At 43.2% G+C, this 27572-nt stretch overlaps 1 protein-coding gene across 2 annotated transcripts in view; it reads right to left on the bottom strand.

Moving 5' to 3' along the window:
* Positions 1-18540, bottom strand: part of cdc16 (cell division cycle 16 homolog (S. cerevisiae)) — a 51875-nt gene extending 33335 nt beyond the window's left edge. The window contains exons 1-7 of one of the 2 annotated variants that reach the window (XM_048532327.2): positions 18435-18540; positions 16621-16675; positions 8030-8127; positions 5304-5342; positions 3468-3608; positions 1506-1665; positions 214-308 (exon numbers count right to left, since the gene is read on the bottom strand). In XM_048532327.2, coding sequence (XP_048388284.1) covers positions 214-308; positions 1506-1665; positions 3468-3608; positions 5304-5342; positions 8030-8127; positions 16621-16675; positions 18435-18500 — 654 coding nt within the window. In that variant the 5' untranslated portion in view covers positions 18501-18540. Of the gene's footprint in view, positions 1-213; positions 309-1505; positions 1666-3467; positions 3609-5303; positions 5343-5738; positions 6084-8029; positions 8128-8437; positions 8508-16620; positions 16676-18434 lie in introns of those variants that run through there. The other variant, XM_048532329.2, reaches the window with a different exon arrangement.
* Between the last annotated feature and the right edge of the window lie 9032 nt (positions 18541-27572).

The raw sequence follows: 27572 nt of genomic DNA, 5'->3' as shown, positions 1-27572 counted from the left end.
TGCTTGTGCAAACATGCTTTGATCATTAAGAATGTAGAAGGTGCAATATGTCTGTCGTAGTCCAAGATAATACTGGATAAAAGGATTCCATGATCGCAACATTGTGACGACAGGTCACCGGGCAAGTTTACTTTCTAAGTTAAAAGAATCAGATATACAAAGAAAATTGTATTTTAGCTGAAAATCTGATGAATAAAAAAAAGGTGCATTTACCTTTTTCAATTTATTTTTATATAGAAAGTACAACAAATCACGTTCTTCTTCAGTACATTGTTTATTGAATGGCAATGACTCAAGCAGTTCCTTTTCTGTAGAGAAAGTTTTAAATGTGATTATCCCAAGTCTTAAATCAGCCCTAACACATCCTTTATCATTGTATTAGTCATTCTCTTAATACTTGATTGCTTTATCATGGGTATTGCTTTTTGACTCAACATATTTTTATTCACCAGGTAGCCAGATGGTGAGGGACAGGGCACTGGAGCCTGATCTTTATCCCCATATAAGCTTTTGTTTACAGAGACAAACCACAAAAGGATGAACGTTCAAACAACAACTACTTTTCCATGTGATTCTGTACTGAGTGTCTCGGAATTAGCTGATACAAAAGCTTTTAAGATTCAAGCTTCGGCCTATCTGGAGCAGATGAATCTCTTAGGAAGACTGCACCACTGACAGGGAAACCTTGACAGCAGACAGCAAGGAGTTAGAGAAGGGGGCCATTCAATGTCACAGGGATCTGAGCCTACATATTCAAGAGTACAGGGTTTCTGAATGGCCAACGTATAATCCCAGGTCTGACCAGGAGTTCTTAGCAAACAAGGATAGCACCGCAATCTCATGAATTTGCCTTTTGTATTTGAGCATGGCTGACTCTTAGAGCATTTAGCCTGTGGAGAAAACTGCTTTAGCAGTTAAATATTTAATTAATTCATGTGTCTTGAATCACTTCAGGCATCTGACTATCCTAACTTAATTGATATTTGGAAGACATGCATTTATCCCACTGATCAGCCAAATGCATACCCTTCTCTGAGGGAGAGAATGGTAGACTATTCCATTTGATACATTTTCGAGAAAACTAGGTAAATGTCAGGGAGAAAGGAATAAAAGGGTTTTCTGGTTGGGTCAGACTAAGAATGGTGGGATGACGCTTGTGTGTAGCATTGACACCAGTACAGACCAGCTGAACTGAATGGCCTGCTTCTGTGTTGTAAGCAGTTTGTAACTAATGCTGACCAAAATTGATGGCATTTTGTCTGCGATGAGATTAGCTGAAATATTTCTCCAAATAGTCCCACAGTATCGGGAAAGACACTGAGAAAGTCTTATAAACAGTTGATGATCTCTGTGAAATTTTAATAGGGTCAGATTCAGAGCCCAATCACAGTGCAAAATTTATGACAAACATCTGAAATGAAGCAAACTTTGCACTAACTCTATATCTGAACACTGCAGGTTTCAACAACCACAGCAAACTTCAGAAAAGTAACTGGCACTCGAACCTTCCTGTGCTGTCAGCATGTGGTGTGATGTCAGTAGATCAAATGCTTCAAAACAACACACATCGAGCTTCAATGCTTCTCTGTAGCTGTTTGTAGCCAGGGGTCGGTTATCCATAGCATCATAGATCTTCCCTCGCAAAAGGCAAATAGAGCTCTTGATCTAACAGGAAACATTCCAGGAGGTTAAAACACTATCAATATTATTCAACAAAAAAAAAGTCAGTAAATGCATATCAAACCAAACCACCTTCGCCATCAGGTGCCTTACACTATCAGTAGCACAATTTGCTTTCAAATTATAATTGGAACAATACAAACGCGCAACTACTTCTTTTTTTCGGCTTTGTAATAATTGAGCACTAACCATGCAGGAAAATGTATTATGGAAGAGCTGCACAGTTGCAAAACTGAGTTAATCCAGTTAGTGGAGGTATGCACTCTACTGATTGCCCACTTCATTTATTCCAGGACTGTGTCCCCTCATGTACATGGTGACTAATACATCAGCATGGGAAGCAGCAAGGTAGTCTCAGGTGTATGGAATAATTCAGGTTATTAAAATAACTTACACCACTATAGTTGAGAACAATAATACAGGTTCAGTGCACTTCAATCTTGAATTTACCAGACATAAGGAATTTTGTATAATTCACTTGGAGTTTACATCAAATTTGTAGCCTAGCTACAATTCTACAGTTACAGATCAATATCCTCTTGATGTTTTATTATCATCAATAATTGAAAATCTAAAGTAATTGGTGGATCATTATCTCAAATACATGAACTTAAATGCAGATTTTAACTAACAAACTTTTAGAGTCACACATTGCAGAGGAGCACTTCTAACCATTGACTACACTTTCTGTCGGCTCCTATATCCTTTGGTATATAAACATAGGTGGCTCCTAATTTAGTTAATACACTCTACCAAGACAAAGGCTCCTTCAATCTTCTAATCATCATCCAGGAAGACAAAGGTAGCAGGTGTCTGGGAACACACTCACCGACAAGTTCTCTTGTGGCTACACAGCATCCTGATTTGGAACTATATCCATTGATCTTTCAATGTTGCTGGGTCAAGATCCTGGAGTTCCCTTTCTAACAGCACTGTGGGTGATTTATGACCCTGGACTCCAGTGGTCCAAAATGACCACTACCATATGCAAGAAGTCTGAATAAATATCCAATTTATATTCAAATAATTAAATAGTTACCAAAACAAACAAGTTCCAGACAATAAGTTCACATCGCTCAGTTCACAACTTGGGAATCTATTCAACATTTGGGGTTCAGGCCAGATCAGAACTACCTGCATTTGTAAATATTTAATTGGAGTGTGGAGGGGGCAGTGAGAGGGAAATGAAACTCAAGGCAGCAATCAAATCCAATAGCAAGAGGTGTGAACAGACAGAAGCTGACGTGTAAATCCGCACTAACTTGAGGAAAATACAAGATAATGAAACTGGAAAATGATCACATAAACTAGGTGGCTCCCAGACAATAGGAATCTGGATATATTGATCAGGAGATGCTGATGGAGAGTTCACTAGTAGCAGCAAGAGTGCAGCAGCAGTGACAGAAGCTAACCAGATCTTCGGATCTAGAACGAGCAGCATAATGAACCTGTCAAACACACTGATATTCCGACAGGTGGAGCAGTCTATCTGAAAACTTCTCTCAGAAGTTACTGGACAATGCAGAATGGCAACCAAGTTATCCCTGTACCAAATCCTCCAAGGGTTTCAAAGTCAGCTGCAGCACCATGATTGAGTACAGGTAGTTCACTACATAGCAGAGTGAAATCTGAAACAAACATGGGCTAGGGACTCAAAAGCATTAGATAATGCCACAGAATCACAGAGTGTGTGCGCCCTTTAACTGAGAAGGGCAATAAAGACAAAAGCAGGAGATTATATGCTTCCTGTTGAACAGCATAGATTGTGGTTGAATCATGTGACTCACTGCAGCAGGAGACAATCCCCAGTCAATAGAGGCTTCTTTGATCTTGTTGTCAGCTTTGGCATTCTTCTCCAATATGATCTTATTGATTGGTTCTTGCATATCCAGAATGTCAAGAGCTTGCTGATATTCCTTGGCTGCATACTTTTTCAGGACAGAAAACCAGAAGGGAACAAGCTTTAGTCATCAACTGTTAATATTGTGATACAGGTGTACGTTTGTGACCATAAGACATTGGAGTGGAAGTAAGGCCATTCGGCCCATCAAGTCCACTCCGCCATTTAAATCACAGCTGATGGGCATTTCAACACCACTTCCCTGCACTCTCCCCGTAGCCCTTGATTCCTTTTGAGATCAAGAATTTGTTGATCTCTGCCTTGAAGGCATCTAACGTCCTGGCCTCCACTGCACTCTGCGGCAATGAATTCCACAAGCCCACCACTCTCTGGCTGAAGAAATGTCGTCTCATTTCAGTTTTAAATTTACCCCCCCTAATTTTAAGGCTGTGCCCACGGGTCCTAGTCTCCCCACCTAATGGAAACAATTTCCTAGCGTCCACCCCTTCTAAACCATACATTATCTTGTAAGTTTCTATTAGATCTCCCCTCAACCTTCTAAACTCTAATGAGTACAATCCCAGGAACCTTAGCCGTTCATCATACGCTAAACCTACCATTCCAGGGATCATCCGTGTGAATCTCCGCTGGACACGCTCCAGGGCTAGCATGTCCTTCCTGAGGTGTGGGGCCCAAAATTGGACACAGTATTCTAAATGGGGCCTAAGTAGAGCCTTATAAAGCCTCAGAAGCACATCACTGCTTTTATATTCCAACCCATTTAGATTCTGCACTGCTGGAAGTTCCATCTTATGGAAGAGACTGAGGCTTTTATCACCTGCATTCTGGAGTAGGACTTGAACCCACAAACTTTTGACTCAGAGCCAGGACTGACATTTATACACATACTCAAATATGTGGCCTAGTGTTTCAGCTTTTTCTACAAAAAAAAATACAAAAATTTCACACAAAAATAATTATTAGTCCTTTGTTAATATTTAACCAGATGTGCTGGCAATGACAACTTCATACAAAAATACTTCTTCTGTGTCAGGATTGGCCTAATTCTCATACCCGAGACCTAAGTGCATAACTGAGTTTCATTATCATCAAAACACACTGTTTGCGCTGGGGGATAAACACGTAGGAATAATATGCTTAGAAAAAGGGTGACAAGTAGGTGATTCGATTCAACTTGGCTCCGCACAGTTCAACTGATGTACCTCACTAAAGGGCCACTAGAGGGGGGCAATTTGCGCAATGCCATTGAAAGGCTCTCAGCTGTTATTTCAGACATACAGCGGCACCCAGCGGTGGAAGGGGGATATGACTCCAAACATCGCAATAATTATAATTTTGCTAGTTTATACAAGAAAATTAATTTGATATTTCCCTAAACACAGCCAACTGTCCCAGGACAGTCCAAAATGACTGGTGGTCGGGGCGCAAGAAAGTATTGAAGTGACATCACTGGGTGATTGATTGCTTCATGATTTTTTTAAAAAGTGCATTTTTTGGAAGAAGGGATTAACTGAGAAACAACAAATAAATGAAAGGGAGAGCCGAGATAATAAAGTAATTTAATTTAGGTAAGTAAGGTTGTCAGGTAGAGTCGTAAGTTTAAGATCCAAATCAAATATTTGGCTGTTTGTTTTACAACCATGAATAACATTTATAAATCACAATAAGAACGCTATAACATAAAGATTTAAAGATTATAAAGTAACCTCACCTGTTAAGAAATTTTAACAAAGATATTAAAATTAAAATTTAATTTACTCACATGACACTGGGCAGCAAGGTATCGACAGGCTCCATAGATCTGCGGACAGATCAAAACACAAGTCACTCTATCATCACCTGCCATGATATTCTGCTCAATGCTGTAAATGTTTACTGAGCTCCCAGTGGACCAGCAGTCAGTCCCAAGTTATCACTCCATTGAAGGACTTAAAAATTCCGACAGCATTCAATGAAGCGTACATAGGGAAGACACTTCCACTTGAGGGAAGTTGAGAACTAGGGCCACAAATATAAGATAGTGACTAGTAAATTTGCCAGGGAAATCAGAAAACAAAACTCGCTTTACGCAGAGCATGACGGGAGTGTGGTACTCACTACCACAGGGAGTAGTTAACTTGAACGATAAGCATTGGGCCAGTGGCAAAATGGATAACACGTCTAACTTCAATCAGGAGATCGCATGTTCGTGTCCTACCTGGTTTGAGTGCAGGTGATAGCTTTTTGGGTGGTACAGTGGCTCAGTGGTTAGCACTGGTATCTCACAGCGCCAGGAGCCCAGGTTCGATTCCACCCTCAGGCGACTATCTGTGTGGAGTTTGCACATTCTCCCCGTGTCTGCGTAGGTTTCCTCCCACAGTCCAAAGATGTGCAGGTTAGGGTGGACTGGCCATGCTAAATTACCCTCGGTGTTCAGGGATGTGCAGATTAGGTGGGTTTATAGGGAATGGGTCTGGGTGGGATGATCCGAGGGTTGGTGTGGACTTGTTGGGCTGAAGGGCCTGTTTCCACACTGTAGGGATTCTATGCATCTAAGAAAAAGCTGGATAAATGCAAGGGAGAAAGGATTAGAATAAAAAAAACCAAATGAACTGCAGATGCTGGAAATCAGAAATAGAGACAGAAATTGCTGGAAAAACTTAGCAGGTCCAGCAGCATTTGTGGAGAGAAATCAAAGTTAACGTTCGGGCCCAGTGGTCCTTTCTCAGCACTGCAGGAGCCACTGGACCCAAATTGTTAACTCTGACTTTTCTCCACAGATACTGCCAGATCTGCCAAGGCTTTTCCAGATATTTGTGCTTTTGTTCAGAATTAGAATATGCTCTTAACTTGTGAAGGCCAAGGTGGGAAGCAGCTCACGTCAACCATAAACACCAGCCCAGACCAGATGGAACGAATAAAGATAGAAATTGCTGGATAAAGCAACTAATGCTTCAACTCCAAGGATCCTTGTTTGGAATGGACAGTATCTAGGAAACGTAAATTTTATGCTGATGACAGTGGGTTGAGGGTTTGTGGTGGTGTGAAGGAGGATGAGAAGAAGTGAACAGATAGGTGGAGATAGAACCCAGAGAGACAGGAAGAAAATTAGGCAAAAGGATGGTTGATTGTAAAACCAGGGATGAAAATACTGAGAATGGGGATAACGAGTGAGTGAAAATGGACTGGGCTGCTTTCAGCACAGCTATGTCATGTTCATGCCAGTACCTGGGCTGTGGGGATGGAAAAAGGACATGGAAGAATAAAAGGAATGGCCTGTTTCTGTGCAGCAAACATTCTGCTATTCCTTTCCAATCGACGCAGACAAAACTAAGGCAGCGCATACTTTAGGGAAGAAGAGGACTGTTGTACAACTTGAAGTTTCCCAAATAATTGAAATCACAAGACTTACATTTTGGGAGGCACTGGTTGCCCAAAATAGGTAGTCAATAATTCATGTGACTTAAAAGTAGTTTAACTTTTATTAAACAACAGTTTCGCAATGATTCATCATCTAATTAAGTAGAAAAGACATACAACCTGTAACAAGGATTTCTGGTGCTACATCAGCGAAACAGATACATGAAACTCATCTCCATGGCGGGAAATGCAGTTTCTTCAGTTTCCTTTCAATTACTTGAACTAGCTAGTGTTAGGCACAATCAAGCATGGATCATTTTAAAGGGTCTCCCTCTGACCTCCCTCCAAGAGAAGCTTTTCTCTCTCTAGAACAAGTTATATGTTATATTTCTGGGAGACTTCTGTCAAGCACTTATTTCACAGCCCAGTGGCAAAAGACAGATAATACAGGTAACCCTTCTTATTTTCATTAGAAGCCTATGATGTTACCCTGCGGCTAATTGCTGTTTAGATGTTCTCTTTGGCTTTTAGACAGTGATTTACACTTGGTCACGAGCTTACCTCCGAGCTCAAATCAGAACCAACAATATCTTATTGCAGAATCTGTGCTAGAATGTCCTTGGCAGAAGTAATGATTTTCATTGTCATATGATGACTCAACCAACTTGAATGCTTCTGCTGATTAAAGTTTTTTGAGGAGCAAGGACATCAAATTCACTGTCTTCTTTGAACAGTGAAAAATCCATGTCACTCAGCACGTTTGAAACTTGATAGCACATCCAAATTTAATATTCAATGGAACTGACTTCCTGCTTTTCTTAACTACAACTTCTTTGCTTTCATTGCAACAGCCATAATTGATGGAGATGTCACTCTGACAGGCAGCAGCCAAGATGAGCTGAATGCACAGAAAACTGCACAGGAATGCTGAGCTTTGGTGCAAATTTATTCTTCTGCACTGCTGAGAATTAGGTGCAATCACAGTATTATAAGCCAGGTACGTGTGTTGAAACAATAGATAGTAAGGCAACTATCATGTTGTGGCATAATGAGATTACTCATGTCCACATTAAGTGAGGACTATCTGTATTTAACACTGTTTAATAAAGTTATTATACAGCATTCTGTATAATGGGTAAGAAATCATACCTTATCAAGTTTGCGGGATCGAATTGCATGGGCAGCCCTGTGGTACTGGGCTGTAAGGTAAAGGCACTGGGAAAGCCAGTAGATATCCTGGGGTTCCTCTATAACAGAAAACAAAACCGTTACAATTATTATGTCAATAATGCAATTTTAAAAAGCACTTTTTTCCATAGGATTTGGGTCTTGTTAACAAGGTCACTGTTTGATCCCATCCCTAATTGCCCTGGAGAAGGGTTGGCACATAAACCCATTCACTCTAAAGCCAGGCGTCAAAAACTGTTTTCAAACAAAAAAAATCACCATGGCTTCAGAAATACTGCAAATTAATTGTTAACTTCAAACACAGAAAACCTACAAACTCAAAAATCAGAAACCCAAATCGCAAAGTTACATATAAATCAGAAAACTTACATAAAAGAATTTTCAATGCAAAGAAATCGTATTCCCACTGTAAAGTTCAAAAGGAAGCACCCATCATCCTTGGTTAACTAAAGAGGTTAGAGAAAACATCAAACTTAAAGAAAACAAAAGCATACACTGCACAAGGAGAGTGGTAGTCATATGGTTTGTTAGAATACAAATAGCAGTGAATGGCTACAACATTAATGAGAACATGAAGCTAGCTAGACATTCAAATACAGATAGAGTTTTAACAGGTATTGAAAAGGAAAAGAATATGTAAAGTGAGTATTGGCCCTCTGAGAGAGAGTGAAATGGGCGTTAACAGTTGTAAAATGGAAAAGGTAGATGAAATGAGAAAATATTTTGCTTCAGATTAAACTGTTGAGGATACAATAAGCATCACAGTTATAGTTATGGATCAGGTGGAAGGGAGAGAGGAACTTAGTGAAATGATTATCACAAGGGTGGTGGGACTAAGCAAACCAATGGAACTGCTGGCTGGCAGGTCTCTCCAAGTCCAGACGATTTTATCTTGGAGTCCTAAAAGATGTTGCTAACGAAGTGTCAGATATATTTGTATCAATGTTCCTAAATTCTCTAGATTCGGGAAAAGTATCAGACTAGAAAGTAGTAAATATAACTTCCCTATTCAAGAAGGAAGAGAACCAAAAAGCAGGAAACAATATACCAATCAGCTTGATGATTGGTGTGGAAAACGTGTCAAAATTGATTACTGAAGGGACGACAGTTGCACATTTAGAAAAACTCAGGAAATCAGGGCATAGTTTCATCAAAGGGAAATCATGTCCAACCAATTTATGGGAATTTTTTTTAAAAAGCAGCACTGCATATAGGTTGAAACCTGTAGATTTACTACGCTTGGACTTCCAGAAAGCACTTGATAAGGTGACCCATCAAAGACTTTGGAAAATAAAAACTCATGACATAGGGGGTAACATATTAACATGGGCATAAAGTTGGCTGGCTGGAATCACTGCGTATAAATGGGTCTTGTCTGATTGGCAGGATGAAATGAGTGGAGCCTGAACCGTTGTGTGCTGGATCTCAACTTTTTTATAATTCACGTGAATGACTTAGATAAGGGTAGTGAAGGCATGGTGGCTAAATTCACACAGGTCATAGCAAGATAGGTAGGGAAGTATGTAAAGTGGAAATGATGATGGCTAAGGGAGTTGCAGACGAATATAGATCGGTTGAGTGAGGGAACAAAAATCTGGCAAAGTATAAGGTGGGAAAATATGAAGTTGTTCACTTTGGCCTGAAGGAGAATGACATCAGAATTCTGTGGGGCAGAGAGATTTAGGTGTTCTGGTGCACGAGTCACAAAAAATTAGATTGCAGGTGCAGCACATAATCAAGGCAGCTCATGGAATGCCATCCTTCCATATGAATGGAATTGAACAGTAAAGATGTTACAATCCAATTATATAGGCACTGGTGAGGCCACATCAGAGGCTGTGTCATTTAGATAAGAAGGCGTAGAGCTGGATGAACACAGCAGGCCAGGCAGCATCAGAGGAACACGAAAGCTGATGTTTCTGATCTGGACTCTTCTTCAGAAATGGGGGATGGGAAGGGGGCTCTGAAATAAATAAGGAGAGGGGGAGGCGATGATAGAAGGTGGATGAAGGAGCAGATAGGTGGAGAGAAGACGGACAGGTCATGGAGGCGGGGATGAAGCCAGTAAAGGTGAGTGTAGGTAGAGGGTTAGGATGGGGGTTAGTTAGTGAGGAGGGAGGGGCAGGGAGGTGGGAGAAAAGACAGGCAGGTCAAGGAGGGGGGGATGAGGCTAGTAAGCAGGATGTGGGGGTGGGGGTTGGTCAGTGAGGTGGGAGGAGTGAACAGGTGGGAGAAAAGACAGACAGGCCAAGGGGGTGAGGATGAGATGGGCTGGTCATGGGATGAGGTCGGGGATGGGGAGATTTTGAAGCTTGTAAAGTCCACATTGAGACCATTGGGCTGCAGGGTTCCCAAGCAGAATATGAGGTGTTGTTCCTTCAGTCTTCGGGTGGCATCGTCATGGAACTGGAGGAGGCCCAGGATGGACAAGTTGTCCAAGGAGTGGGAGGAGGAGTTGAAGTGGTTTGCGACTGGGAGGTGCTGTCGTTTGTCACGAACCGAGCGTAAGTGTCCCACAAAGCAGTCCCCAAGCCTCCGCTTGGTTTCCCTGATATAGAGGAGGCCACATCGGGAACAGCGGATACAATATACCATGTTAAACAGATGTGCACCTCCACATCTGCTACTGCGGAAGGTTTTCTTGGGGCCTGGGATGGAGGTGGGGGGGTGCAGGTGTAGCACTTCATGTGGATGCAGGGAAAAGTGCCGGCGCTGGTGGGGAGTGTGGAGCGGACGAAGGAGTCTCTGAGAGAGCAGTCCTCTGGAAGGCAGATAAGGGTGGGGAGGGAAATATATCCTTGGTAGTGGGGTCAGATTGCAGGTGGCGGAAGTGGCAGAGAATGATGCGTTGAATCTGGAGGTTGATGGGGTGATACGTGAGGACGAAGGGAATTCTGCCTTTGTTGTTATTGTGAGGAGTGGGTGTGAGAACTGAGTCATTTAAGCCTTCTTATTTAAGGAGAATGTAAATGCACGGAGATGGTTCAGAGGAGGTTACTAGATTGATTTCTGGAATTAACAGGTTATCTTACAAGGACAGGTTGGACAGATTGGGGTTGCTTCCACTGGAGTATAGAAGAGTAAGGGGTGACTTGTATGGTCTTGACAAAGTGGATATCAATAGGATGCTTCCTCCTGTGGGTGACTCCAAACAAGGCGCTCGCCATTTCAGCATGGAAATGTGGGGAATTTTTGTTTTCCTCAGGATGTCATGCAACTTTGAAACTCTCTACCTCAGAAGTGGTGAAGGCAGGTTCATTTAATATTTTTAAGGTGGAGATGTCTGATTCTTTTTGACTGAGGGATTCAAGATTTATCAGGGTAGAAAGGAACGTGGAACTTGAAACAAAAGCAGATTACCCTAAACTATATTGAATGGTGGAGGCAAGCTTGAGGGACACAAGGCTACTCCTGTTCCTGCAACATATGTTCATACATTTGGGAGTTCATCACACAGAATTTCCAAGCTCTGACCTGCCTCCTGTTGCCACAGTATGCATTAGGCTGGTTAATTTGAGTTTCTAGTCAATGGTAACCCTTGGTATGTTGATAGTGGAGAATTGATTGACAGTTGAAAATACCATTGAATGACAAAGAGAGATGGTCATTTGCTTATCACTTGTGTGGCACAAATTTTATTTGCCACTTATCAGCCAAAATCTAGATATCGTCCAGATCTAGCCACACTTGGGCATGGACTGCTTCAGTGTCTGATGAATCGTGAATGATGCTGAATATTGTCCAATCATTAGTGAACACAGCCACTTCTGATCTTATGATAAAGGGACAGTCACCAAAATGATGGTCATCTTAAGGGCAACAAAAGCACACAGCGGGAAACTCCTGGTTGTATACATTCAATGTCCAGTACAGTACAGGTTCACCTAAAGGAAGGGTTGCAGAATATTTGCTAACATGTTGAAGCTCAAACACAAAACATGCAGCTCCCTGCTAAATGCACTTTAATATTTTCTTTCTGCTACATCTTGCCAAGGTGACTAGATTTCAATTTATAATATACATTATCTGTAAATTTATGATTAGTTTCAGGATTCATGATTGTTTGAATTAATTACTCTGAGATGAAATAGTCAAAGACAGCCCTTTCTCAAAGCCCAGTGGGACAGTTAATCTGTCCCCCATCTTCACCCCTTCTTCCCATTTGCAATACAAATAATTTGCACTTTTAAAGCATCTGCATGCCCATCGAACCTCTCAGAGTACCTTACAACTAATGATGTACTTGGTTGTCACTACGGTACTGTGGGAAATACAGCAGCGAATTCGCTCTCAAACTCGCAAAGATACACGAGAATAATCAGATTACACATTTGCAATGACATTGCCCAGGAGCCCCCAGGATAAATCTCTTACTCTTCCTCAAAATAGCATTATGGGGTATTTTATATCCATGGAGTAGCAGACAGGGCTTTGGCTGAATATCTCATTCGAAGGTCAGTGTTTCCATCAATGCAACATTCCCTTAATTCTACAACGGAATTTTTGGTATTTGTGCTCAAACCTTAGAATCCAGTTTGAACTCAACCTTCTGAATTAGAAGCATAAGCGAACATCAGAAATTAAGAAACAGGAACTGGAGTAGATCATACAGTCTGTTGAGCCGGCACTGCTACTCAATATGATGATGCTGATTTTTGGCTTCAACTCCAATTTCCTGCCCAGTCCTTGTAACTATCCCTCAGGTCTGAGACACCACATTTCTGTCAAGCCCTGCCTGCGATATGATTAATGACAGGACATCTGCAACGTTCCATAATACAATATTCTAAAGGTTCATAACCCATTGAGTGAAGATAATTTTCATCTCAGTCCTAAGCTGTCAATTTGCCCATCCAGAGACTGTGCCCATGTTCTAGTTCTCTCGTGTCTACTCTGTAAGTCCACTGAGAGTGGTAGTAACTAAGCTGTGGCTGTTAATGAGCAACAGAACGATTAGAGCGGCAAGCACACTACAGTAAGTAAAACACCAACGGTATTGTGACCTTAAAAAAGGATGATGAAACAAAAATTAACTTTAAAATGTCATGGGGGAAAACAGATATTGGAAGTATATGCTGAAATACATGTGTGAACAGGCAAAGCCATTTGATCAGAGTTGTTTGCTGTGGTAACTATTCATTCAAACAAGGGGTATTTGGGAAGTTTCAGTCTTCATGCATCATTAAGTTTTAACTCACATATCATGGATCCTAAACAAGATAAATTACAGTCATACAGTTGACATAAATATTTATATATTACTGTTACTGCTCTGCAAATTTCACAGAAGTCTGATACTTCAGATATAATTAAAGATAAAAATATAACACACTAAACTTGATTTATGCTCCGTCCCCTCTTCCACCCATTCTGTTTTAGAGTTATACAGCATGAAAAATGGCTTTTTGGCCCAACTCATCCATGCTGACCAAGTTTCCTAAACTGAACTATTCCTATCTGCCCACATTTGGCACATATCCCTCTAAAATTTCCTGTTCATGTGCCTGTCCAAATGTCTTTTAAATGTTGTAATTGTGCCCATCTCTACCACTTACTCTGGCAGTTTGTTCCATATACACACCATCCTGTGTGAAAAAGTTGCCCCTCTGCATTCCTTTTAAATCTGTTCCCCCTCACCGAAACCTATGCCTTCTAGTTTTGGACTCCCTACCCTGGGTAAAAGACCTTGGCTATTCACCCGATAGATCTCTATGGTTACCTTCAGCCTCCTTGGCTCCAGGAAGAGAAGTCCTAGACTACTCAGCCTCTCCTTATAACTCAAACGTTCCAGTCTCGGCAACATTCTTTTACATCATTTTTGCACCCTTTCCAGTTTAATAACATCGTTCATATAGCAGGGTGGCCAGAATTGTACACAATACTCAAAATGTAGTCTTGCCAACTTCATGTACAACCGTAACAGGATGTCCTAACTCCTGTATTCAATGCTCTGACCAATGAAGAAAGTGTGTGGCAGACTTGCCTTCACCATCCTGACCATCTGTGATGCCAATTGCTATAAAATATCTTCCTGCATCCCTAGAACCCTATGTCAAAACACTCCCCAGGGCCCTACTATTAATTGTGTAAGTCCTGCCCTGGTTTCTCAGACAAAATTGCAAGACTTCTGCCATTCCTCAGCCCACTGGCCCAGTTGATCAAGATCCCATTGTACTCTTAGTCAGCCGTCTTCACAGTCCACTACACCACCAATTTTGCTGTCACCCCCAAACTTACTAACCACACCCTCTAGATTTGCATCCAAATCATCTATGTAAATGACTGCAACATCAGTGGACCCAGCACCAGTCCTTGTAGCATGCTGCTAGTTACAGGCATTTGATTTTAACTTTACTACTATTTAACTTTAAAGTAATGTAACCACGTGTATGCCTACTCCTTTATGGAGATAGACATTCACAGGAATGTGACCTCAGCAAATATTTCTCTCACCTCGTGAAAAACGAAACTGAAGAACACAAACCTATAACACTACAGATCTAGGTTCATTTCTAAATCAATTCTAAGAAAACAGCGGGAAAGAACAGAGTCAGAAAGGGGACTAAAAGGCAACACCAAACTGCAGTAGTCAGTGGAAGAGAGGATCTCTCGTTGGAAAGGAAGCTGGTGCACTGGTCCTACTCTGAGCACAAACACGAATATCTGAGGCTGTAGACCTGCTCACTGACCCGATGTGTTTGATTGCAGACGTTTTGTCACCCTGTACGGTAACATCGTCAGCGTGCCTCCGGTGAAGCTTTGGTGTTCTGTCCCACTTGTTATTTATGTGCCTCAGTTTGCTGCGGTTGCTGGCATTACTTCTGGTTCTGTTTCTCAGAGTTTTGAATATTGGGTTCGGATCAATGAGTTTGTTGATGGAGTTCCAATTGGAATGCCAGGCCTCCAGGAATTCCCTTCCCTAATCTAATCTTCTACCTGGGCCTCAATAACTCCAAATATCAAAGAAAAAAAAGATCGGCACGGTGGCTCAGTGGTTAGCACTGCAGCCTCACAGCACCAGGGACCCGGGTTCGACTCCAACCTCAGGTGACTGTCTGTGTGGAGTTTGCACATTCTCCCCGTGTCTGTGTGGGTTTCCTCTGGGTGCTCCGGTTTCCTCCCACAGTCCAAAGATGTGCAGACTGGGTGGATCGGCCATAGTAAATTGCCCGTAGTGTTCAGGGGTGCGTGGGTTATAGGGGGATGGGTCTGGGTGGGATGCTTCAAGGGGCAGTGTGGACTTGTGGGGCCGAAGGGCCTGTTTCCACACTGTAGGGAATCTAATTATGTCTCTGCTTGGCTTGTGCTATTATGGATGTGTTGTCACAGACGAATTTGTGTCCTTCTCTGTCCATGTGTATTGAGATCAGTGAGAATTGGTCATGTCTCTTGGTGGCTAGTTGGTGTTTGTGTATCATTATTGTCCGTTTTCTTCCAGTTTGGCCGATGTAATGTTTCTCTCAGTCCTTGCATGGTATTTTGTATATTACGTTAGTTTTATTGGTTGTGGGTACGGAATCCTTTATGTTCTTCAGTAGCTGTCAGAGGGTGGTTGTTGGTTTGTCGGCTACCCTGTTACCAAGGGGCCTGAGTAGTCTCGTGATCATCTCTGACATGTTTCTGATGTACGATAGGGTGACTGGCGTGCCTGGCTGTGTTGTGCCTTCTTGTTGTGGTCTGTCACAGAGGAAATGGTGGATTGTGCTTTTTGGGTACGATTCCTTTCAAAAACTGTGCATATGCTTCTGTTCTGCTTTGCGCAATTCCAGAATTTTTAAAAGGAATGGATACCCAAAAAGCACAATTCACTGTTACTTCGGAACAGGTCACATTAAGAAGACACAGCACAGCCAGACACACTAGTCACCCTACCGTACATCAGAGACATATCAGAGATGATCACGAGACTATTCAGGCCCCTAGGTATCAGGGTAGCCCACAAACCGACAACCACCCTGCAACAGCTACTGAAAAATGTAAAGGATCACATACCCACAACCAATAAAACTAATGTAACATACAGAATACAATGCAAGGACTGTGAAAAACATTACATCGGCCAAATTAGAAGAAAAGCGACAATAATGATACACAAACACCAACTAGCCACCAAATGACACGACCCATTCTCACTGGTCTCAATACACATGGACAAAGGAGGACACAAATTCGTCTGGGACAACACACCCATAATAGCACAAGCCAAACAGAGACATGCCAGGGAATTCCTGGGGGGCATGCATTCCAACTGGAACTCCATCAACAGAACATTAAACAAACCACTGAAAAAAAAAAGAACCAGAAGTGATGCCAACCACCCCAGCAAACCGAGGCACATAAACAACAAGCGGGACAGGACACCGACCTCTCACTGGACGTGCACTGACGATGTTACCGAGCAGAGTGACAAAACATCTGCAGTCAAACACATCGGCTCAGCGAGTAAGTCTACAACCTCATTCACAACCCAACCTACAAATATTCTCAAAAACTTCAAACATGAATGTTCAAAACTTTAAACTTGAAAACCAAAATATGGAATATTAGCTCACCATGCGACAATGAAGCAACCTTGTCAGCCCAGAACAAAGCACTCTGATACTGTTGCTGCAAGGAAATACAGACAGCATCATTAGCCTGGTCACAGACAATTAAGTGTCAGCCATTGTTCAGAAGGCAGAACAGCAGCAAGGCTAAGATGATGGTTTCAAGTTCTATCCAACAGTTACAGAATATTCAGATCAACAGCACATTGTCACAGATGAACAACAGTTCTGACACAAGGCAGCAGCTCATTATCAGCTTCAAGCTTAACGAGAGACAAGCCATAAATGGTGACCAGCCAGAATGCTCACAATCCATGAGTGAATTAGAAAAAAAGTCGAAGTGCAACACCAAGGGAGGATTGCCGTGTGCAAAAATGAATTCCAAGGCAGCTCAGTACTGTCCGAGGGTCCGGACTTCAGAGTGCGCAACACTGTTAGCTGTCAGAGTTCAGAGAGTCAGTACTGAGACAGAGCTGCGGCATCAGGGAGTTCATCTGAAGGGAAGTTCAGCATTGTCACAGGAGAGAGTCATGATGGTGGAGCACCACACTGTCTGAGGGAGCGCTGCACTGTCAGTGGGTCAGTACTGAGGGAGCGCTGCGCTGTCAGAGGGTCAGTACTGAGGGAGCGCTGCACCGTCAGAGGGTCAGTACTGAGGGAGCGCTGCGCTGTCAGAGGGTCAGTACTGAGGGAGCGCTGCGCTGTCAGAGGGTCAGTACTGAGGGAGCGCTGCGCTGTCAGAGGGTCAGTACTGAGGGAGCGCTGCGCTGTCAGAGGGTCAGTACTGAGGGAGCGCTGCACTGTCAGAGGGTCAGTACTGAGGGAGTGCTGCACTGTCAGAGGGTCAGTACTGAGGGAGTGCTGCACTGTCAGAGGGTCAGTACTGAGGGAGCGCTGCACTGTCAGAGGGTCAGTACTGAGGGAGCGCTGCACTGTCAGAGGGTCAGTACTGGGGGAGCGCTGCACTATCAGAGGGTCAGTACTGAGGGGGCGCTGCACTGTCAGAGGGTCAGTACTGGGGGAGCGCTGCACTATCAGAGGGTCAGTACTGAGGGGGCGCTGCACTGTCAGAGGGTCAGTACTGAGGGAGCGCTGCACCGTCAGAGGGTCAGTACTGAGGGAGCGCTGCACCGTCAGAGGGTCAGTACTGAGGGAGCGCTGCACTGTCAGAGGGTCAGTACTGAGGGAGTGCTGCACTGTCAGAGGGTCAGTACTGAGTGAGCGCTGCACTGTCAGAGGGTCAGTACTGAGGGAGTGCTGCACTGTCAGAGGGTCAGTACTGAGGGAGCGCTGCACTGTCAGAGGGTCAGTACTGAGGGAGTGCTGCACTGTCAGAGGGTCAGTACTGAGGGAGCGCTGCACTGTCAGAGGGTCAGTACTGAGGGAGTGCTGCACTGTCAGAGGGTCAGTACTGAGGGAGCACTGCACTGTCAGAGGGTCAGTACTGAGGGAGTGCTGCACTGTCAGAGGGTCAGTACTGAGGGAGTGCTGCGCTGTCAGAGGGTCAGTACTGAGGGAGTGCTGCACTGTCAGAGGGTCAGTACTGAGGGAGCACTGCACTGTCAGAGGGTCAGTACTGAGGGAGTGCTGCACTGTCAGAGGGTCAGTACTGAGGGAGCGCTGCACTGTCAGAGGGTCAGTACTGAGGGAGCGCTGCACTGTCAGAGGGTCAGTACTGAGGGAGCGCTGCACTGTCAGAGGGTCAGTACTGAGGGAGCGCTGCACTGTAAGAGGGTCAGTACTGAGGGAGTGACGGTCTCTCGATGCAATGACGGGATCCTGCACGCAGGCCTGTTCCTGGGGGTATCCTGCTCGCTCACCTGGTCCAGGTACAGTCGGACCCGCCGCCGCAGCCGCTCTCGATCCGGCTTCACTTTCTGATTCATCGCCGCCACCTGCCCTCGCTGCTGCGCTACCACTTCCGGTCCCCTGCTTCCGTCTGACAAACCCTTCCCCTCCCCGGAGAACCGTAACCCGAACAATCGGTCCCCTTCCCCTCTCCCCCTACTCAATGTGATGAGGGGATATCCAGGAGTTATTGTCAATTACTTCTTTCAGTGGCAATACATTTGACGCGAATGACAGCAAATGTTATCCGAGTGCTTTCAAAAATCACATACTACATTTATTAACTGAAAATGTTGGAAATAGTGTAAAGTCTTCTTATTCAGCAGATTCTAATGCTAACAAATCCAAATGAACACATGTTCTGTCTGCCCTTTTCTCACGGTTGCCTGAGTTTCACATACAATCTGAACTAGAGATTTTAACAACTTAATAAAGTGCATTTTCCCTTCAATGGTTAAAGGTAAAAGTTGTTTTCTGGAAACTGAGAAGAGATGTAGTATAAATTTCACAATTGAAATCATATTTGGTCCACATTTCCACCATGTAGTTTATCTGCTGCTGGAATCCTTATCAAAACCTTTGGTATCTCTAGATTTGTCTCTTTCATTGCATCCAGGCTGCAGTACCCCACATTTTAGTAACACAAAAAATAGTAACAGATGTGGGCCATTCAGCCCTTTGAGCTTGCTCCACAGTTTAGCATGATCATGGTTGATCATCCAACTCAGTACCCTGTTCCCGCTTTCACCCATTCCTTTTGATCTTTTGGCCCTAAAATCTCTATCTTGTGAATCTGTGGAACTAATTGCTGCAGAGGGCTGTGGAAGCCAAGTCGTTAAGACAGAGATAGATAGGTTCTTCATTAGTAAGGGGTCAAGGGTTCAGAAGAGAAGGCGAGTGAATCGATTGAGAAATATCCCACCATGATTGAACAGAGGACCCAGCCTCAATGGGCTGAATAGCCTAATTCTGCTCCAATATCTTACGGTCTTCTCGTTGAAAACATTCAATGTTTGGCTTCTACTGTTTCTTGTGGCAGACAATTCCACAGGCTCACTATTCTCTGAGTGAAGATATCATTTTAGTCCTAAATGGTCTATCCTTATACTATGGCCCTGGTTCTGGATCCCCTGGTCATCAGTAACATTATTTACTGTGCATTTACTGGGTCTAGTGTTGTTGGAATGTTGTAGGTTTCTACAAGGTTGCCCTCTCAGTCTTCTAAGCTCCCGTGAATACAGTCCTAAGCAATTCAGTCGTTCTTCATACTTCACTCCTGCTATCCCAGGAATCAGTTTGGTAAACCTTCATTGCACTCCCTCCACAGCCAGAACACCCTTTCTCAGATAAGGAGACCAAATCCATGCACAATATTCCAGGTATGGTCTCACCAAAGCCCTCTATAAATGTAGGGAGACAACCCTGCTCCTGTACCGAAACCCTCCTGCTATAAAGGCCACTATACTATTTAGTTTCTTCACCATATGCTGCACTTACATGCTTACTTTCACCAACTGGTGTACAAGGCAGCCAGGTCTCACTGAATCTTCCCTTTCCCCGATCTGCCTTCCTGTTTTTGTTGCCAAAGTGAACAAGCTTTCATTTATCCATATTAAACTGCATATGCCATGCATTTTCCCATTCACACAATTTGTCTAAATCAGATCTCTGCATCCTCTTCACAATTCATCTTCCCACCCACCTTCATGTCGTACTGTCTGTGAACTGAAGCTAATCCGAAACACCACTGCCTGGATCTTAACTTGCAGCAAGTCCTTCTCCCATTTCCTCCTGCCCCTGTTGTCACAAGATCTCCATGAATCAATGCCTTCATTTTAAACACACCTACTGTCAATTCCCTGCATTGTTTTGCCCCTAGCCAGCTCTTAACGTCCTCCAGACCCACAACCCTCTGTGCTAGCTGTGCTCATATAATTCTGGGACTCTGGTCAACCTCAGTTCTATTTTAATTCAATTTTCCATTGAAGACCATGCCTTCAGTTGCTAAGGATATATAATCTCTAGGATTCCCTCAATTTCTCCACATCCCTACCCACTGTCCTCCTTTAAGGCTGTATTAAAACTAGCCACTTTGGCTAAGCTTTTGGTTCCCTGACCTAATATCTTTTTATGTAACCTGGTGTCATGCATTGCTTATAATGCTCCTGTACAGCGCCTTGGGACATTTTGATAATTAAAAATGTTGTATAAATATAAATTGGTATTCTTGTTAGACCAAATAGTCTGTTTTTGTGCTGGAAATTCTATGTTGATTGCGTTGTAAGTATTCATAGAGGGCTGATCATTAGTTGATATAATTGCTTTATTTAATTAGTAACAGCGACTCCTGGTGAATGGTCGTAATGCTTCATTAATGCTTATCACTTCTGATGAGTAACTCTCAGGTTAGCCATGTGTAGCACGCTCCATCTGATTCAGAAAGTTGTAGGTTCAAGTTTGACTTCTCCGTAAAAATCTTGGATGAAACTGTGGATCAGAAATCATGTCAAACCCATTCTCTCTCTCTGCTCTTTCCTGCATGCCTAAACTATTAAAGGAGGGTAAGGAAGTTCTTCCAGAGTTGGTGAGGGAGAGAGGGTTCTAAACCAATGCTTATCTCTTTGCTAACACCTAATCTGCTCATTAGCTGCATTCCCTGCATTACAACTATGACTACACTCAGTTGACAAAAACAATTTAAAAACGGAAGCTGTAGTTTTACTCTGGATAATGTTGCCATGCCTATTGAGTGATTTTTGTTCTTAATTAAACACGGCCATTTCCAGGTATGAATCGAACAGGTGTGGTCCGGAGCAGGGTCAAGGCCTGGATCCGTGAAAAATGGAGTAAGAATAGTTGACCAGCTCATTATGGAACACTCCCGGTGGTCAGGGTGTAGTGGACAGTGAAGAAGGTTGCCTCAGAGTACAACGGGATCTTAATCAGATGGGCCAATGGGTCAAGGAGCGGTGTATGGAGTTTAATGTATATAAATGTGAAGTGCTGCATTTTGGAAAAGCAGATCAGGGTAGGACTTACACACTTAATGGTAAGGTCCTGGGGAGTGTTGGTGAACAAAGAGACCTTGGAGTGAAGGTTCATTGTTCCTTAAAAGTGGAGTCGCGGGTAGATATGAGAGTGAAGAAGGCGTTTGGTATGCTTGCCTTTATTGGTTAATGCATTGATTATGGGAGTTGGCAGGTCCTGTTGCAGCCGTGCAGGACATTGGTTCGGTCACTTTTGGAATATTGTGTGCAATTCTGGTCTCCCTCCTATAGGAAGGATGTTGTGACGCCTGAAAGGGTTCAGAAAAGATTTACGTGGATGTTGCCAGGGTTGGAGGGTTTGAGCTATAGTGAGAGGCTGAGTAGACTGGGGCTATTTCCCCTGCAGCATTGGAAACCAAGTGGTGACCTTATAGAGGATTATAAAATAATGAGGGTCATGGATAGGGTAATTAGGCAGGGTCTTTTCCCTGGGGTGGGGGAGTCCAAAACTAAAGGGCATAGATTTAAGGTGAGAGGGGAAATATATAAAAAGGATACAGGGGCCAACATTTTCACGCAGAAGGTGGTGCGTGTATGGAATGAGCTGCCAGAGGAAGTGGTGGAGGCTAGTACAATGACAACATTTAAAAGGCACCTGGATGGGTATATGATTAGGAAGGGATTGGAGGGATATGGGCCAAATGCTGGCAAATGGGACTAGATTTATATCAGAAATCTGGTCGGCACAGACGAGTTGGACCAAAGGCTCTGTTTCAATGCTGTATATCTCTATGACTCTTTTGGGCAAATCCAGGCAGGTACTGCTGTGCCTGCAGTAATGACTGTACCCACTAGCCACGCTTCATCCCAGTGACTCTGTACATTCTGGTGTGGTTAGAACCTCAGATCTGATGGAGGGCTGCCTTCCCCACTGTGCAGCCTTGCTGACAAAAATAGGGAAAAAGGAAGAATTTATGTTTTCATAGCATCTTCCACGTCCTCAGGATGTCTCAAGGTACCTCACAGCCAATAAAATATACTTAAAGTGTAGCCACAGTTGTACTGTAGGATACACAGCAGCCAATTTGCACACAGTAAAGTCCCACAAATAACACAATCTTTCAATTTGGTGAATCTTGTGGAGGGACAAGTATTGGCTCAAGACATTAGAAGATTATTCACAATTTTCTGTAAGTAGTGCAGTGGAATCTTTTATAGCTACCCCTAGTGTGCAAACAAAATATCTCATCCAAAAGACGGCACCATCAGCTGAAGAGTTCCCTAAGTGCGGCATTGCAGTATCAGCCAAAAATTCCAGCTAAGAATTTTTTTGGGGAGGGGGGGAGGGAACACATATCCTGTACTACCGTATTCTTGCAGCAGATGGTGCTGTCACCCAAGGGTAACAATAAGAGAAAGTGAGACAAGGACCCAGATCTACTGGTCTCCAGATCATCAGAGATCAGACTACTATAGAAATTGACAAGATTTCTGGATACTGCTGACATTGAACAATGTGGGGATAGTGAAGATAAATGGTTTTGAGATAGATGATTAGCCTCGAACAGTTTGAATGTCAGAGCAGGCTTGAAAGGATATATGAGATAACAAGGTGTGGAGGTCTGGATGAGCACAGCAGGTCAAGCAGCTTCAGAGGAGCTGGAAAGCTGACGTTTCGGGCCTAGATCCTTCTTCAGAAATCTGAAGATCTGAATCAAATCTGATCATCTTGTTATCTCAGATTGTCCAGCACCTGTAGTTCCTACTATCTCTGAAAGGATATATGAGCTCCTCCTCTCCTGTTTCCTGTGCCCCCATCCCTCACCCCTGTTATCCAACCTATTGCCACTTCCCACCCCAACCAACTTAACTACAGACTAGCTCACTTACTTTCTCTCAATAGCTTATCAAAGCAGTTCTGGGATCTCTACTTACACGAGCACAGTAGCTATTGCTGTAGTACAGTTGCGCAGTTTCTGTGACGTTTCACAGCTGGGCCAGACTCTGCGTCAGAGAATCCACCAGGAAAGGAATGAAGGAAGTTTCTTGTCTGTTCCGGATCGAAATCCCTATTTTCAGATTGGAGGATTTTGCCCATGTAAAGTATGCTGCAAAGAGCAGACCCACACAATGGACTGATCACAGACTCATGGAGGAGTCTGTCTGTTTCATCAATTCACATTGATGTTGGACATGTCACATTGCAGTTCCTCATTCATTTTTTAAAAACTATTCATTCATGAGATGTTGGCATGAGACTCGGTGGGCAATCCCTGATTGCCATCGGGCTGGGTAGCTTGCCAGAGGGAAATTGAGAGTCAATGACAGTGCCATGGTTCTGGGGGCCAGACCAGGTACAGATGGCAGATTTCCTTCCTCAAAAAAATATTAGTGAACCAAATAGTTCTTTACAACAGGCAATAATGGTTACATATTGCCATTAGATGCTCTTTTAATTCCAGATTTTGTTATTGCCTTCAAATTTGACCATGGGGTTCATCTCTGGAACATTAGTTTGGCAATTTCAATGAAAAGCCTATTGACGTTACAGCTACACAACTCCCCAGCCCAGGTAATGACTCATCGATTCAATTACAGTTCAGCCTCCTGGTGAGGATAGCGCTGCTGCTGTGGCCGGTCAAGATGGCCATAAGGCAGGCAAGCAAGGGCCCCACTCGGTCAACTGTGCTTCTTTCCCGAAAGTCTGTCCCTGCCCAGTGTCCTTGGAAAGGGGCACACAGTGTTCGCTGATGTGCTTGAGACCCAGGGGGCCTGGAGTGCATCAGTAACCACAGAAAATGTTATCTCAGTTTGATCAGATCGGATTCCTTTCAAGGTTTTTGTTTCTTTTGCTGGTTGTTGGTGGTGCCATAGTGGAATCCAGCATGGAAACAGGCCCTTTGGCCCAACTGGAAATTTCAAAGGGGACGCCTGGTTCCTTTTCATTACCTCAACTGCTGTTTGAATCAGAAGTGGCGGAGATAAGGAATACCTCATTTTCCATTAAAGCTCATCTCTCCATTTTTCCTGACCTCTAGTTAACTGACTCTCCATGGGATCCCGAACCTTTGGACCACAACTCCTGCATGTTCATCTCTGGCTATAATCTACTTATATGCATTTTTTTTAACCTCTACACTTGTTTATTCTAATGAACTCATGGTCTTCCTCAAGTATGTGTTATTTTCAGAGACCTCAGCTCATCCAAATCCTACGGTCTGTATTTTCACTAAAGCCAAGTTCTGACCATATATAGCATCATCAAATCCTATGGGGCAGAAAGATTATCATGTCTGTTGGAGCTGACCTATTAATGCCAGTCCCCTGTTCTTCCTTCACAAACCTGTGTAGGTTTTTCTCTTCAAATATTTATCCAAATTACTTTCGAAAGTTACTGTGGAACCTGCTTCCACTGTTGACCCATTTCCTTCATATTTTTTCTCTGCCCACACTGGCCTAGCAGAGGAATTTATACAATTGAGATTGTTTCTGGATGAAAAAACTGCAAACACACAAACTTAATCAGAAATCACACCCATTCTACTGAATCACATAACTATTTCCAGCCTTGAAAGGCAATTCACTTGCGTTTCGAATTGTCCTGGAATTTCCTCTGAGCTGATTTTCTTTTCTCCCTTCTTAGGAAGAGCAGGTTCAATGCAATCCAGCTAGAACAGAGCACCGTCGCACACAATTCCAACCCTACAGGAACAGCAGGACTTGAGAATTGTAGGAAGGCAGGCAAAAGAGGCCATGGGAGAGGGGTCAACAGAAAGAATGAAAAGGTTGCATTAGAATGGCACTCATCGCAACTGAAAGATGTCCCAAAACACTCCACAGCCATTGGAGTACTGTTTTGAAACATGACTGCTATAATGAAAGAAAAACAAGCAGTCAGTTTGGACACAGGAAGATCTCCCAATGTGAAGAAGGCCATATTATCTATTTTAAGTTGTGTGGCTGAGGGTTAAATGCTGTTCCACCATAAAGTTGCTAAACACTGGGAATAATCATAGGAGCTCAGGAGCAGGAAGAAGTGATCTGCATTCAGGTCTGTTCTACCATTGAATTACATCATGACTTACGCGCACCACAATCTAGTCTATCCACCTTCGTTTCCTATTCTGTAGGACTTTTACCCAACAATAATCTCTGGATCTCAGTCTTAAAATTTCCAGTGGCCCCCTCACAGTTTCAACAGTTTTTCAGGGGCAGAGAGCTCCAGATTTCCCCTCCTCTTTATGTGACAAACATTATCGGAGGCTGTACTTAATGAGTTTTCTCAGTCTTCCATGTCAGAGATGGAAGAGGCCAGGTATAATGATAGCGACACAGACAGTAGCAGGTACTGTGAGTGTACAAAGGGGCAGACCTCAGATATAGGAGCATTGACTATAGCCCAGTCACTAAATTAGTGTATTGAATGTTGAAAGATAATTCCTTCAAAGAAAATAACTGGGTCATTGCCTAAAAAAAGTAGAAACTGCAAATTCTGGAAATTTGATTGGGACAGGAAATACTCCGCAGTTTCAGTGTCGTCTGTAGAGAGCGCAGTACGAACACTTTTCAGGCCAAAGGCCTGTGTTCTGATGAAGGCTCATTGACTTGAAATGCTAACTCTGTTTCTCTATAACAAATGCTGACAGAGTCATCAAGTTACATAGCATTGGATTCAATCATCCGGGTCAACTAGGCTTCCCAAACTAAACTAGTCCCATTTCCGTGGGTTTGTCCCATATCCCTCTAAACCTTTCTGATTCATGTACCTGTCCAAATGTCTTTTAAATGTTTAACTGTAGCTGCATCTACCACATCCTCTGGTAGTTTGTCCCATATGCACACTTCTAAATCTTTCACCTTAAACCTATGCCCTCTAAGTTTTGAATTTTCCTACTCTAGGGCAAGGACCTTTGCAATTCACCTCCATCTATGTCCCTCATGATTTTACAAACCTCTGTAAGGTCACCCCTCAGCCTCCTGTGCTCCAGGGAAAGAAATCCCAGTCTATCCAGCCTTTCCTTATAATTCAACCCCTCCAGTCATGCTAACATCTGGGATGACTGGGATGATGTCTCATTGTGTGTGATACACTTGTTCCTGAGTTTTGGAGATTGGTTTATTACGTTGTAGTTTTCCTTCATTACGTTTGTGGATCAAAGTTTTATTCACACACAAACCACCCTTGATGACTAAAAAGGACATTATAGAGGCGGAGATTAAGACTAAATGCCAACTTCAGAAAAAGATGGGGAAACTCTTTTTACATTGGCACCTTCAGAGCAACAGTGAAGAAATAAATGGTCTCTTGTGCTAGAGATTAACTATAAAATATCTGCAGGTTCTATTAGAGTTGTGCAGTGCAGAAGGAGGCATTTGGACCACTGCACGCTGTGCTGGCTGTATGAGCTATTCAGTTAGTTCCACTGTCCGTCATCTTTCCCTGTAGCCCTACACATTGGTCCTTTTCAAAATGGTTATCCAATTCCTTTTTGATAGTTCCTACTGAATCCATTCCCTGCACCTCCTCTTCAGGCAGCGCATTCCAGATCACTACAACAACCTGCCGAAATTGCCAACAAACATGAACTTTGTACAAAGTGATCTTTCATCTCCTGGTGCAGGAAAGGTGGAGTTGTTTTTAAGTGCGGGGATGTATCACAATTTTTGAAGTGCTATCAATTACTTTGAAGACAAATGAGAAGGTGCAAGTTGTTTTGTGTTGTAGGATGTGCTTTCTGTGCTATGTGGTTTATTCTGGGTGGAGGTGATGTGGGTGGAGTAGGTGAGGGGCAGAAACCCAAGTTAACAACAGTGGAAACATTCGTAAGCAACAGAGAGTAGCACAGTGATGGGAGTTGCACAAACTGACCATACTTCTGGTAGGTATACATAACAAACACCTCAAACGAGCAAAAACAAAGTTGCCCTGCACACTTGGCTGAATATGTGATCTCCTCAGTACATTGAAGAGTCTCAGAGACTTGTGCTTTCCTTTCAGAGACATATTAAACATCCAGACCACAACCTCACTTCATCATCCAACCAAAGAATTACAAAACGTAGCAACTTTAGTTCACTACACCGCCCCGCCCCGCCCTCAATAAACACTCAAAGACCAGACTA

Source organism: Stegostoma tigrinum, chromosome 6 (assembly GCF_030684315.1).
Source record: "Stegostoma tigrinum isolate sSteTig4 chromosome 6, sSteTig4.hap1, whole genome shotgun sequence".
Lineage (NCBI taxonomy): Eukaryota > Metazoa > Chordata > Chondrichthyes > Orectolobiformes > Stegostomatidae > Stegostoma > Stegostoma tigrinum.
This window is presented reverse-complemented; position numbering and strand designations above follow the sequence as displayed.